This window comes from Anomaloglossus baeobatrachus, chromosome 12 (genome assembly GCF_048569485.1).
Source record: "Anomaloglossus baeobatrachus isolate aAnoBae1 chromosome 12, aAnoBae1.hap1, whole genome shotgun sequence".
NCBI classification, from domain to species: domain Eukaryota; kingdom Metazoa; phylum Chordata; class Amphibia; order Anura; family Aromobatidae; genus Anomaloglossus; species Anomaloglossus baeobatrachus.
Window position 1 is genome coordinate 98,246,326 of NC_134364.1, and position 14,661 is coordinate 98,260,986.

A 14,661-nucleotide genomic window follows, 5' to 3' on the forward strand; every position below is an offset into this window, starting at 1 on the left:
ACTGACACCGGGATCCTCAAGTGCTTCACGCCACGGGGGTCCGATACTTAGCGTATCAAAGTAGGAAGGGCCGATAGACTGACACACACCGGATCTGACCTTCCACGGATTTGGGATTGGAGCCCATCGTGGTGGAGACCAGTACTCCAGGGCAGCACCTGAACTACTTGTGAGTGAAAGACCTGGAACCGCAGCCCCTGCCTCTCCTTTACTGACACCGCCGCCCAGCGCTGTGGTGCTAAAACGGGACTACCACCTCCGCCTTACATCCTCCCATCCGTAATCCCGCTCTGCCTGTGGGGAGCGACACCATCCCGGCTGCGACTCTGACCATCAGCCCCGGAGAGCAGCAACTGCAGCGGCGGCCCATGCCTGGTCGCATACCACAGGTGGCGTCGGGATCCTTAAAGACTTTTCTAACCGTCACTACCACCCCCATTCTCCATCTTGCCTCCCGTCCACCGCCTTCCCTCCATCCTGTACATCTCGGGGTCACGAAACCGGGCCAGGCCAGCCCGTGACGACGCAGAGGATCGGGTGAAAACCGCTCGACCCCGAGGTGTTACAGATATTTTGTAGATTTGGCTTCCAGACTTCACACCTTTCAAGAATGGAAACCTGAAGGTTTTGGAGCCTAGGTGGGCCTTGCAGGCTTTTCATCCTTGACCTACAGTACTGTGTAGAAGGTGAAGATGACCATGAGATAACAGCATCTTGGGCCACTCATGATTTTTTTGGTCAGTCACATTTTATTACCTACCCCAACTATATTGAGAATTATGTACTCGTTGATGCCAAAGAGAGTCACTTCAAATAGAGTCATGATGATCAACTGGACAGGACTAGTCTTCCCAAGGAGAGCTCCAAAGGAGATGAGAACAGCTCCGGTGCAGAAGTCAGCATTGATCATACTAAGAAAGAAGAAGAATGCAGTATAAGTCAATGTACGTCTTAAAACCGCCTGAGATGATGTCCTTCAAAACCATAACAACTTATCAGAATGGATCCTGAACAAACTTTTGAAGGCTAAATCTAGCAGAAAAGGTCCTGAGCTAATTTTTATCAAATGACCTACCTACAGTATATTCAGTAATGGTGGCCCATAGGACCATAGACCACACAACCGGATTATGACTAAAATTACCATATGGTTTGAGGCATCAATACCGTCAACCACCAATTGTAAATGTCTTCACTAAGAGATCTGCTTCTCAAAGGTTTCATTTCTGGCTGACTATATAGCGCTATTATTTACCATACGACTCTATGTTGGTAAATTTTGTCAGCACTATATGTGAGTACTGTAGTGTTTAGTAGGAATTATAGCAGTCTTAAGCCTGCTTTACACCAGGCAATCTATCGTGCGATAGATCGTCGGGGTCACGGTTTTTGTGACGCACATCCGGCATCGCTGGCGATGCCGGCCTGTGTGACACCTCCTAGCGACGCAGTATCGCTCACAAATCGTGAGTCGGGTACTGCTCGTTAGGTTCCATAATATCGGTTACTTTAGTTGTTCATCGTTTCCGTGGTAGCACACGTCGCTCCGTGTGACACCACGGGAACGATGAGCAGCTCACCTGCCTCCCGCGGCCGCCGCCGTCTCTATGTGGAAGGAAGGAGGTGGGCGGGATGTTTACGTCCCGCTCATCTCCGCCCCTCCGCTTCTATTGGCCGGCGGCCGTGTGACGTCGCTGTGACGCCGAACGTCCCTCCCACTCCAGGAAGTGGACGTTCGCGGCCCACAGCGAGGTCTCACGAGAGGTAAGTATGTGTGACGGGGGTTACTACCTTTGTGCGACACGGGCAGCGATTTGCCCGTGACGCAAAAAGGACGGGGGCGGGTACGATCGATTGTGAAATCGCACAATCGGTCGTACCGTGTAAAGCAGGCTTTACTCTTCTGTGCTGAATGTTTAATGTGGAGCCCTACAGAATCCCATATTTAGGAATCAGGGCCCTGTTGTTGGGATTTTCGGGACCACCGGCAATCAGTAAGTTATTCCGTATCCAACAAATAGGAGATATCTATCAGTAGTGGCAATAACCATTTAGTCAACCGATTAGATTCACTGAGTATTTAATAAGAACATACAAAATCAGAGATCTGTCAACAGCAACTTGATGATGGTTTTCACTTGACTATATTCCACCTTTCATCAGCAACGTATTGATGGTTTCCATATGCTATATGATAGCTTCATGTAAAAAAACTAAAATTGTAATAAATATATATATACAGTACAGACTAAAAGTTTGGACACACCTTCTCATTTCAAGAAGAACTATAAAGAGGAGACTTTGTGCTGCAGGCCTTCATGGTAAAATAGCTGCCAGGAAACCACTGCTAAGGACAGGCAACAAGCAGAAGAGACTTGTTTGGGCTAAAGAACACAAGGAATGGACATTAGACCAGTGGAAATCTGTGCTTTGGTCTGATGAGTCCAAATTTGAGATCTTTGGATCCAACCACCGTGTCTTTGTAGAAAAGGTGAACGGATGGACTCTACATGGCTGGTTCCCACCGTGAAGCATGGAGGAGGGGTGATAGTGTGGGGGGGCTTTGCTGGTGACACTGTTGTGGATTTATTCAGAATTGAAGGCATACTGAGCCAGCATGGCTACCACAGCATCTTGCAGCGGCGTGCTATTCCATCCGGTTTACGTTTAGTTGGACCATCATTTATTTTTCAACAGGATAATGACCCCAAACACACCTCCAGGCTGTGTAAGGGCTATGTGACTAAGAAGGAGAGTGATGGGGTGCTACGCCAGATGACCTGGTCTCCACAGTCACCAGACCTGAACCCAATCGAGATGGTTTGGGGTGAGCTGGACGCAAAGTGAAGGCAAAAGGGCCAACAAGTGCTAAGCATCTCTGGGAACTCCTTCAAGACTGTTGGAAAACCATTTCCGGTGACTACCTCTTAAAGCTCATCAAGAGAATGCCAAGAGTGTGCAAAGCAGTAATCAACGCAAAAGGTGGCTACTTTGAAGAACCTAGAAAATAAGACATATTTTCAGTTGTTTAACACAATTTTAAGTATTTCATTCCACATGTGTTAATGCATAGTTTTGATGCCTTCAATGTGAATCTACAATTTTTAGAGTCATGAAAGTAAAGAAAAGTGTTTGAATGAGGTGTGTCCAAACTTTTGGTCTGTACTGTGTGTGTGTGTGTGTGTGTGTATATATATATTACATAGATGATGCTAATATTAGACACCTATAGTGGAAATCCAGATTTTGATTATAGCATAATGATCTTTAGTACCTACCCAAATTAAAAAAAATAATAATAAAAAATAAAAAAAAATTGAAATTTATTGTTTTAATTTTTTTATTATAGGCTTAGATTAAAATGCGCTTAAAAATAAGTTTTCCATTAATTATTGGAAAAAAAAAGCAAAATTCCAGCTATCACAGGGTGCAGGTGTCCATTGATCTATTGATACAGTCTCTTATGAAATACAGATCAAAGACTGTTCTATTCGGGATAAAGTATTGTGCAATAACGAGGCTAAATTCCACCAAGAGTGTTTATCGTTCTTTTTTTTTTTTGCTGTTTAATAAAATCACCTTCTGGATTAAAGGGGTTCTAAACTTCTTACCACCCCTTTAATATGTATAAAGAAATCACCAGTGCATTGCTACAGTCCATGCAGAATATCATCACTAGTTAATTAAAAGGAATAAATCACACCAGAAAGTTCCTACATAGAACAGATCCAAAGAGAACACTGCCCCCTAGTGGACAAATTATCATGAAGTGGCAAACGTTTTTTTTTTTAAATTGCAAAAAGTGCTTTATCTCTTGCCAAGTACATTTCAGCCTTATTACACATGTAAAAAAAGAAAACTGTTGGGCACCGGTTCAAAGCAAACAGCGGGTTTCTGCCACGTTCCAGCTATTTATTGATCAGTCTCAGGTGACCAGATGTGATCATGGAACATATCACAGATCCTCACCTCTCTATACCAACATGGATTTTTCCATCATGAAAGCCGTGAAAAAATCCTTGGATTAGCGTTGACCACTGTAGACCAAAGGACGCGATCAGGAAATTAAAGGCCACGCTGCTGAAACCGTAAAGCTTCAGGAAAGTCATCAGAAAGCCGAAGCCGATAAAGATCATGGTGTGGACATCTTGGAAACCTATAAATAAATAAGAACGGATGAATAGTAACCATAAAAAGGTAATAAAAAAAATTCATAAAACGTTTTGTTGTAGTTACTGGTAATGACCACCAGAGGGCAACAAAATTCACTTAATAGTGAAAGATTTTGTTAAAGCAAAACTGCAGCAGGTTTTTTTTTAGCTTTTTTTTCAGCATCGGTATAGTGATTTAAATGTAAGTCACTTGCCACTGTCTACATGTTTTTCATCATCGTTCTAGTCAAGTCTCAAGCGATCAGTGAGCTGCTGGTAGCTTAAATGTTTCATGGAGCGCGCAAGAAGTCACAACTCAATACAAGTCTATGTAAGCCTCATTCTGGCTCTCGCAGACTTGCATTGGGAGCTTGTGACATACCTTGTGACTTATGGTTAGTCAGAAATAACAGGCACAAGATAGTGCCACATGTTCAGAATAAGGTGAAAATGCCAGAGGGTGAATATATGACAGAGAACAGGAGAATTACATTGAAAGCACCACTTCAGAGGTGAGAAAACCCCAAAATGCTGGTGTAGTGCTTTAAGCATTGGTTTAACAATTAAAAACAAATTATAGGTGGAGATGCAAGAAAAACATTTTAGGTGGAACCAAACTCATATTCCTATAGCTATTCAATATAAATTTAGATAAATAAAGCTTTCCATAACTTCAAAAATACTTCTTTAGTTTCTCTTTTTGTTTGAACTCATCAATAATAATTTATGAAGCACAATAAATCAATATTGCCCCTATATACAAGAATATAACTACTATAATACTGCTCCCTATGTACAAGAATATAACTACTATAATACTACCCCATGTACAAGAATATAACTACTATAATACTACTCCTATGTACAAGAATATAACTACTATAACACTGCTCCTATGTACAAGAATATAACTACTATAATACTGCCCCCTATGTACAAGAATATAACTGCTATAATACTGCTCCTATGTACAAGATTATAACTACTATAATACTGCCCCTATGTACAAGAATATAACTACTATAATACTGCCCCCTATGTACAAGAATATAACTGCTATAATACTGCCCCCCATGTACAAGAATATAACTACTATAATACTGCTCCTATATACAAGAATATAACTACTATAATACTGCTCCCTATGTACAAGAATATAACTACTATAATACTACCCCATGTACAAGAATATAACTACTATAATACTACTCCTATGTACAAGAATATAACTACTATAACACTGCTCCTATGTACAAGAATATAACTACTATAATACTGCCCCCTATGTACAAGAATATAACTGCTATAATACTGCTCCTATGTACAAGATTATAACTACTATAATACTGCCCCTATGTACAAGAATATAACTACTATAATACTGCTCCCTATGTACAAGAATATAACTACTATAATGCTACCCCATGTACAAGAATATAACTACTATAACACTGCTCCTATGTACAAGAATATAACTACTATAATACTGCCCTCTATGTACAAGAATATAACTACTATAATACTGCCCCTATGTACAAGAATATAACTGCTATAATACTGCCCCCTATGTACAAGAATATAACTACTATAATACTGCCCCCTATGTACAAGAATATAACTGCTATAATACTGCTCCTATGTACAAGATTATAACTACTATAATACTGCCCCTATGTACAAGAATATAACTACTATAATACTGCCCCTATGTACAAGAATATAACTACTATAATACTGATCCTAGGTAGAAGAATATAACTACTATAATACTGCCCATATGTACAAGAATTTAACTACTATAATACTACCCCATGTACAAGAATATAACTACTATAATACTGCCCCCTATGTACAAGAATATAACTACTATAATACTGCCCCTATGTACAAGAATATAACTACTATAATACTACCCCATGTACAAGAATATAACTACTATAATACTGCCCCTATGTTCAAGAATATAACTACTATAATACTGCTCCTATGTACAAGAATATAACTACTATAATACTGCTCCTATGTACAAGAATATAACTACTATAATACTGCTCCTATGTACAAGAATATAACTACTATAATACTGCTCCTATGTACAAGAATATAACTACTATAATACTGCTCCTATGTACAAGAATATACCGTAACTACTATAATACTGCTCCCTATGTACAAGAATATAACTACTATAATACTGCTCCCTATGTACCAGAGTACAGCTACTATAATACTGCCCCTATGTACAAGAATATAACTGCTATAATACTGCCCCCTAAGTACAAGAATATAAGTACTATAATACTGCTCCTATGTACAAGAATATAACTACTATAATACTGCTCCCTATGTACCAGAGTACAGCTACTATAATACTGCCCCTATGTACAAGAATATAACTGCTATAATACTGCCCCCATGTACAAGAATATAAGTACTATAATACTGCCCCCTATGTACAAGAATATAAGTACTATAATACTGCTCCTATGTACAAGAATATAACTACTATAATACTGCTCCCTATGTACAAGAATATAAGTACTATAATACTGCTCCCTATGTACCAGAGTACAGCTACTATAATACTGCCCCTATGTACAAGAATATAACTGATATAATACTGCTCCCTATGTACAAGAATATAATTGCTATAATACTGCTCCCTATGTACAAGAATATAACTGCTATAATACTGCCCCTATGTACAAGAATATAACTACTATAATACTGCCCCCTATATACAAGAATATAACTACTATAATACTGCCCCTATGTACAAGAATATAACTACTATAATACTGCTCCTAGGTAGAAGAATATAACTATTATAATACTGCTCCTATGTACAAGAATATAACTACTATAATACTGCTCCTATGTACAAGAATATAACTACTATAATACTGCCCCTATGTACAAGAATATAACTACTATAATACTGCCCCTATTTACAAGAATATAACTACTATAATACTGCTCCTATGTACAAGAATATAACTACTATAATACTGCTCCTATATACAAGAATATAACTACTATAATACTGCCCCTATGTACAAGAATATAACTACTATAATACTGCTCCTATATGCAAGAATATAACTACTATAATACTGCCCCTATGTACAAGAATATAACTACTATAATACTGCTCCTATGTACAAGAATATAACTACTATAATACTGCTCCTATGTACAAGAATATAACTACTATAATACTTCTCCTATGTACAAGAATATAACTACTATAATACTGCCCCTATGTACAAGAATATAACTACTATAATACTGCTCCTAGGTAGAAGAATATAACTACTATAATAGTGCTCATGTGTTCTGGAATATCATTATATAGTGTCTGTAGTGTTGGATGCTCTCACTGTAGATTACATGTCGGTCAGTGGAGCCGCTTTGTTCACCGTGTCCTTCCCTTTAATGATTCATCATGGCATCCTAGTATAATTTTCTTAATTTGTGCTGTTCCTCTCCGCAATGATCTGGAACTACAGACTGTTAAAATCTATCAGGCATGAAATGGCCGGACCGGAGCGGTTCTCATCCGTACCCCAGATGGAGAGGTCAAAGGAAAACACAACAACTGTTCTATTTGTGAGAGCGATAATGATTTTTTGCTGAGCGTCATGCATGTCATTCTGCGCATCCCATGACTGTGTGTCCTGTTGGGACCCGGTCACTCTCAGCCCTTAGCCACATTGAGGCCTATTTTAGACCCATGGTAAGGTTGTAATATTACATCTCATACTCCGGCTCACTTTTTTGTTTTTTTGTACACGTTTGCACTTCATGCATGTCGCTGTACACGTTTGCACTTCATGCATGTCGCTGTACACGTTTGCACTTCATGCATGTCGCTGTACACGTTTGCACTTCATGCATGTGTGGCGCCCTGGACTAGCCAGGTCGTCACAGGTAACATACATACACCCCCACCCCCCACTAGACAGTAACATTAGCCAAACATAAAATCCTTGTTGCCTCCCTCCAGGGTCTGATGTCCACACCAGGTGGGGCGGAGCCAAGCGGTTGGCCCCACCCACCGAGGAGTTCACAGGCCTGGAGGTGGGAAAAGTGACGGAGAGTAGTTTTGGAGGTTGAAGTGTGAGGAGTAAACACTTGGGTGTCTGGGTTTGTGGCCCAGGCACTGACAGCAAGGTTGGCAGACAGTGGTGGCTGTCTGCAGGAGTGGTGAAGCAACGCGGAACCGTAGGACCGGGGTCGGGCGTTGGCCCGCTGGTACCGACCGGGGAGCGAAGTGAAACCAGCACACACAGGCAGGGCCATCGGACCCCGACCAGGCTTGGAGCCGCCGACAATAGTCAAATCCGAGTGTGACCGGAACTCCAGGGGTTCCCTAACAGCCAAAAACCCGATAGAAGGCAACCGTCCACACCGTGAGGGTATACAGCTACCGCCTAAGGCTAGAGACCCAAGGGCCAGCGCCTGCGGGCAAACGGGCTCCTCCGGCATTCATACACCGGGGAGCGGACTACTGTTGGGGATCCATCGTAGTCAAACAAGTACATCAAGGTGAAGGGAAAGACAGCCGCCATCACCTGTCCGGGGAGAGACACTGCAGCCGGCTGCGGGACCCGTCCATCCAGTCGTTTGGTTTACCGGAGACTTTGTGCATCTCTTACTGAGTGAGTACACCCGTGCCATCCGGCACCGCGCCGCGCTGTCCCTGCAACCCTGCACCTCACCTACCCTGCCTCCCCGTCACACCACCGGGCCCCGGGACCACCGACCCCTACCCACGGAGGGGGAAAACAACATCCCAGCTGCTCCCTAACATCGCTCCCGGGATCCCCGTCACCAGCAGCAGTGGTGCCCATCTTCACTACGACCCGTGGGTGGCGTCACGGACTAAATCGCCCAAACCAACCACCCCTTTCACTCACGGGCGAGGAGCGCCGCTCGAGTCCCCGGATCCGGCCCACCGCTCGAGCCACCGAGCAGCAGAAGCGCCGGACCTGAGCGTTAGCGAGCAGCAGCGGCGACGTCCTCCCCGCCCGCGACACATGTCGTTGTACACGTTTGTACTTCATGCATGTCGCTGTACACGTTTGCACTTCATGCATGTTATTGTACACGTTTGCACTTCATGCATGTCATTGTACACGTTTGCACTTCATGCATGTCGTTGTACACGTTTGCACTTCATGAATGTCGTTGTACACGTTTGTACTTCATGCATGTCGCTGTACACGTTTGCACTTCATGCATGTCGCTGTACACGTTTGTACTTCATGCATGTCGCTGTACACGTTTGTACTTCATGTATGTCGCTGTACACGTTTGTACTTCATGTATGTCGCTGTACACATTTGCACTTCATGCATGTCGATGTACACGTTAATACTTCATGCATGTCGTTGTACACGTTTGCATTTCATGAATGTCGTTGTACACGTTTGCACTTCATGCATGTGGTTGTACACGTTTGCACTTCATGCATGTGTTTGTACACGTTTGCACTTTATGCATGTGGTTGTACACGTTTGCACTTCATGCATGTCGTCGTACACGTTTGCACTTTATGCATGTCGTTGTACACGTTTGCACTTCATGCATGTCGTTGTACACGTTTGCACTTCATGCATGTCGTTGTACACGTTTGCACTTTATGCATGTTGTTGTACACGTTTGTACTTCATGCATGTCGTTGTACACGTTAATACTTCATGCATGTTGTTGTACACGTTTGCATTTCATGAATGTCGTTGTACACATTTGCACTTCATGCATGTCGTCGTACATGTTTGCACTTCATGAATGTCGTTGTACACGTTTGCACTTCATTCATGTTGTTGTACACGTTTGCACTTCATGCATGTGGTTGTACACGTTTGCACTTCATGCATGTCGTTGTACACGTTTGCACTTCATGCATGTCGTTGTACACGTTTGCACTTCATGCATGTGGTTGTACACATTTGCACTTCATGCATGTGGTTGTACACGTTTGCACTTCATGCATGTCGTACACTTTTGCACTACATGCATGTCGTTGTACACGTTTGCACTTCATGAATGTCGTTGTACACGTTTGCACTTCATGCATGTCGCTGTACACGTTTGTACTTCATGCATGTCGTACACATTTGCACTTCATGCATGTCGTTGTACACGTTTGCACTTCATGCATGTCGTTGTACACGTTTGCACTTCATGCATGTCGTTGTACACGTTTGTACTTCATGCATGTCGTTGTACACGTTTGCACTTCATGCATGTCGTTGTACGCGTTTGCACTTCATGCATGTCGTTGTACACGTTTGCACATCATGCATGTCGTTGTACCCGTTTGCACTTCATGCATGTCGCTGTACACGTTTGCACTTTATGCATGTGGTTGTACACGTTTGTACTTTATGCATGTGGTTGTACACGTTTGCACTTTATGCATGTGGTTATACACGTTTGTACTTCATGCATGTCGTCGTACACGTTTGCACTTCATGCATGTCGTACACGTTTGCACTTCATGCATGTCGTTGTACACGTTTGCACTTCATGCATGTCGCTGTACACGTTTGCACTTCATGCATGTCGCTGTACACGTTTGCACTTTATGCATGTGGTTGTACACGTTTGTACTTTATGCATGTGGTTGTACACGTTTGCACTTCATGCATGTGGTTGTACACGTTTGCACTTCATGCATGTGGTTGTACACGTTTGCACTTCATGCATGTGTTTGTACACGTTTGCACTTTATGCATGTGGTTGTACACGTTTGCACTTCATGCATGTGGTTGTACACGTTTGCACTTCATGCATGTCGTTGTACACGTTTGCACTTTATGCATGTCGTTGTACACGTTTGCACTTTATGCATGTCGTTGTACACGTTTGCACTTTATGCATGTCGTTGTACACGTTTGCACTTTATGCATGTCGTTGTACACGTTTGCACTTTATGCATGTCGTTGTACACGTTTGCACTTTATGCATGTCGTTGTACACGTTTGCACTTTATGCATGTCGTTGTACACGTTTGCACTTTATGCATGTCGTTGTACACGTTTGCACTTTATGCATGTCGTTGTACACGTTTGTACTTCATGCATGTCGTTGTACACGTTTGCACTTTATGCATGTCGTTGTACACGTTTGCACTTTATGCATGTCGTTGTACACGTTAGCACTTCATGCATGCCGTTGTACACGTTTGCACTTTATGCATGTCGTTGTACACGTTTGCACTTTATGCATGTCGTTGTACACGTTTGCACTTTATGCATGTCGTTGTACACGTTTGTACTTCATGCATGTCGTTGTACACGTTTGCACTTTATGCATGTGGTTGTACACGTTTGCACTTTATGCATGTCGTTGTACACGTTTGCACTTCATGCATGTCGTTGTACACGTTTGCACTTCATGCATGTCGTTGTAAACTCTACACGTTTCCATTCAGTGACAGTAAGTAGATATTTTGTAAAGTGCCATAAATGGTGACCAGTGCTCGATTCTGTGGATAGGGATCTGCTAGCGTGCCTGCTTCTAGTCCTTTTTCTTTTTCTTCTGTTTGCCGCCCTCGTAGCGAATGACACCATTCATTTTCATTTATTTTTTTATGCCAGATCTGGTTTTTCAGGTTGTGTCATGAAGATGGAAACTGCCTGTGAAATCTCACAAGTGCTTTCTTCAGAACATGACAGCCGACCATGAACTTCACTTTACTTTTCTTCTGTTTGAAGGATTTCTAAATCCTGGAGAGTCATGCAATAGTGCGTGTGTGAAAAGCAGGTTACATGAGATCAGGTTACATGAGAAGCTCCACTGGCCCACCAGGGAACAAATGATTGAACATGGGACCACCAGGGATCATACATTGAGCACTGGGGAGTGGTTGCTCAAACCAAGAACCACCAGGAAAGGCCACCAGGGACTTAATGCTTGACCACAGACCCTCCAAAGGATGGATGCTTACCCATAGGGCCACGATGGAGTGGTTGATTTACCCCCAGATTACCTGGGAATAGATTCAAATGGATACTTAATCACAAGCCCACCAGGGATTAGTAACCTAGCCACATGGGAATGATTCCATAGCCATAGGATAGCTAAGCAGTGGTTACTTGACCAGAGATCAGTCTGGGAATAGATGCTTAAGCACAGGGCCACCAGGATCTAGATGCTTGACAATAGGGCCAACATCGAGTGGTTGATTACCCACAGGTCCATCAGGTAGTGAATGTGAGGTCATACAATGACTGTAGGACTTACAAAAGGACTAGATGCCTGACCACTGAGCTACCTGGTAGTAGATACCACCAAGGACTTTTTCAGAACCGTAACTCCACCAGGGAGTAATTTCTTAACAATAGAGCCCTCTTGGAAAAGATGCTTAAACACTAGGCCACCAGGAAACAGTTACGTTTCCAAAGAGCTGCATAGGAATGGATTTTAATCACTGGGCAGTCAAAGGTGTATATGCCTAACACCAAGGGATTTAACTAGGGACTAGATGATTGCCCAAAGAAACCCATGAATATAGATGGTTAACCACAGGGGTATCAGGGGCTTGATACTTGATAAATGGGTCTTTACAGATTGGTTGCTTAACCTAAAGCCTTGCATTTAGTGAATGCATGACTATGGGAGGTCATTATTGAACAAGACTACTAGACAGTGGATATAGTAAACACAGGGTCATTTCAGATCAGCCACTATCCTTTTGTGTCCTTCAGAATTGGAAAATATCCTATAAGGATAGACAGTACTGAGTACTATGGTATGAGGTCTTCCAGGACTGGACCCTATCCCTTAAGGCAGGGGTGGGGAACCTCCGGCCCGCGGGCCATATGCAGCCCCCAATGACTTTTTCTGCGGCCCCAGGGCCCATTCCAGGGAACCGCAGTGCTTGAACGGCAGCCACGCTTTTGCCGGCCGCCGGCCCTTTAAATCCCAGTGCATGATGTGAGGAAGCGCATGCACTCTAATTAGATGCTAGAATGTACGGGCTTTTTTAAGGACTTGACTGCAGCCCGTACATTCTAGGCTGAACTCTGGCCTGTGCTCGCCGTGCTCAGGGCTTACTTTGTGGGCGTGGTAAGCAGCACGCTGGCTCCAGTCACAGAAGAAGAGGTGCAGCTGATGCCTCCCTGCTGTACAATGCCTCCCGGACCTGTGCTGTGTGACTCCTCCCACCCCAGTACTGAGTACGCAACCCATAGCTGTCCTCCCTGTCCAGTGCTGTGTACCCTCTAATTTTGTGTGTAGCCCCAAGTACTGTGTACCCCCTCAGTGCTGTGTAACCCGTGCAGCCTCCTAGTGTTGTCAGTGCTGTCACCTAGTGCTCTCCGTTCTGCCACCTAGTGCTCTCCGTGCTGCCACCTAGTGTTCTCCGTGCTGCCACCTAGTGCTCTTCGTGCTGCCACCTAGTGCAGTCCGTACTGCCACCTATTGCTGTCTGTGCCCCTGCCAGTGCTGCCCGTGCCCAGCATATCATGTGATGTATACGCCCCTCCTGTGATGTATACTCCCCAGCCTCTCCTGCAATATGTATGCCCCAGCCCCTCCTGTGATGTATACACCCCAGCCCCTCCTGTGATGTGTATGCCCCAGCGTCTCTTGGGATGTGTATGCCGCAGCCTTTCCTGGAATGTATATGCCACAGCCCCTCTTGGGATGTATATGCCACAGCTTCTCCTGGGATGTATATGCCCCAGCGTCTCCTGGGATGTGTATGCCCCCAGTGCCTCTTGTGATGTGTATGCCCCAGCCTTTCCTGGGATGTATATGCCGCAGCCCCTCTTGGGATGTATATGCCGCAACCTCTCCTGGGATGTATATGCCACAGCCTGTCCTATGATGTATATGCACCAGCCTTTGCTGGGATGTATATGCACCAGCCTTTGCTGGGATGTATTTGCACCAGCCTTTGCTGGGATGTATATGCACCAGCCTCCTGGGATGTATATGCAACAGCCTCTGCTGGGATGTATATGCACCAGCCTCTGCTGGGATGTATATGCACCAGCCTCTGCTGGGATGTATATGCACCAGCCTCTGCTGGGATGTATATGCACCAGCCTCTGCTGGGATGTATATGCACCAGCCTCTGCTGGGATGTATATGCACCAGCCTCTGCTGGGATGTATATGCACCAGCCTCTGCTGGGATGTATATGCACCAGCCTTTCCTGGGATGTATATGCACCAGCCTCTCCTGGGATGTATATGCACCAGCCTCTCCTGGGATGTATATGCACCAGCCTCTGCTGGGATGTATATGCACCAGCCTCTCCTCGGATGTATATGCCGCAGCCTCTCCTGGGATGTATATGCACCAGCCTCTGCTGGGATGTATATGCACCAGCCTCTGCTGGGATGTATATGCACCAGCCTCTGCTGGGATGTATATGCACCAGCCTCTCTTGGGATGTATATACCCCATAGTTTCCTGTGATGTATATGCCCCAGTGTCTCCTGGGATGTATATGCACCAGCCTCTGCTGGGATATATATGCACCAGCCTCTGC

General features: G+C 43.9%; 1 protein-coding gene across 1 annotated transcript in view; it reads right to left on the reverse strand.

Moving 5' to 3' along the window:
* Window positions 1-14,661, reverse strand: part of RHBG (Rh family B glycoprotein) — a 42,536-nt gene that overhangs the window by 24,690 nt on the left and 3,185 nt on the right. Inside the window, exons 3-4 of the mRNA XM_075330806.1 lie at window positions 3,970-4,156; window positions 761-911 (exon numbers count right to left, since the gene is read on the reverse strand). Of these exons, the coding sequence (XP_075186921.1) occupies window positions 761-911; window positions 3,970-4,156 (338 nt within the window). The remainder of the gene's footprint in view (window positions 1-760; window positions 912-3,969; window positions 4,157-14,661) is intronic.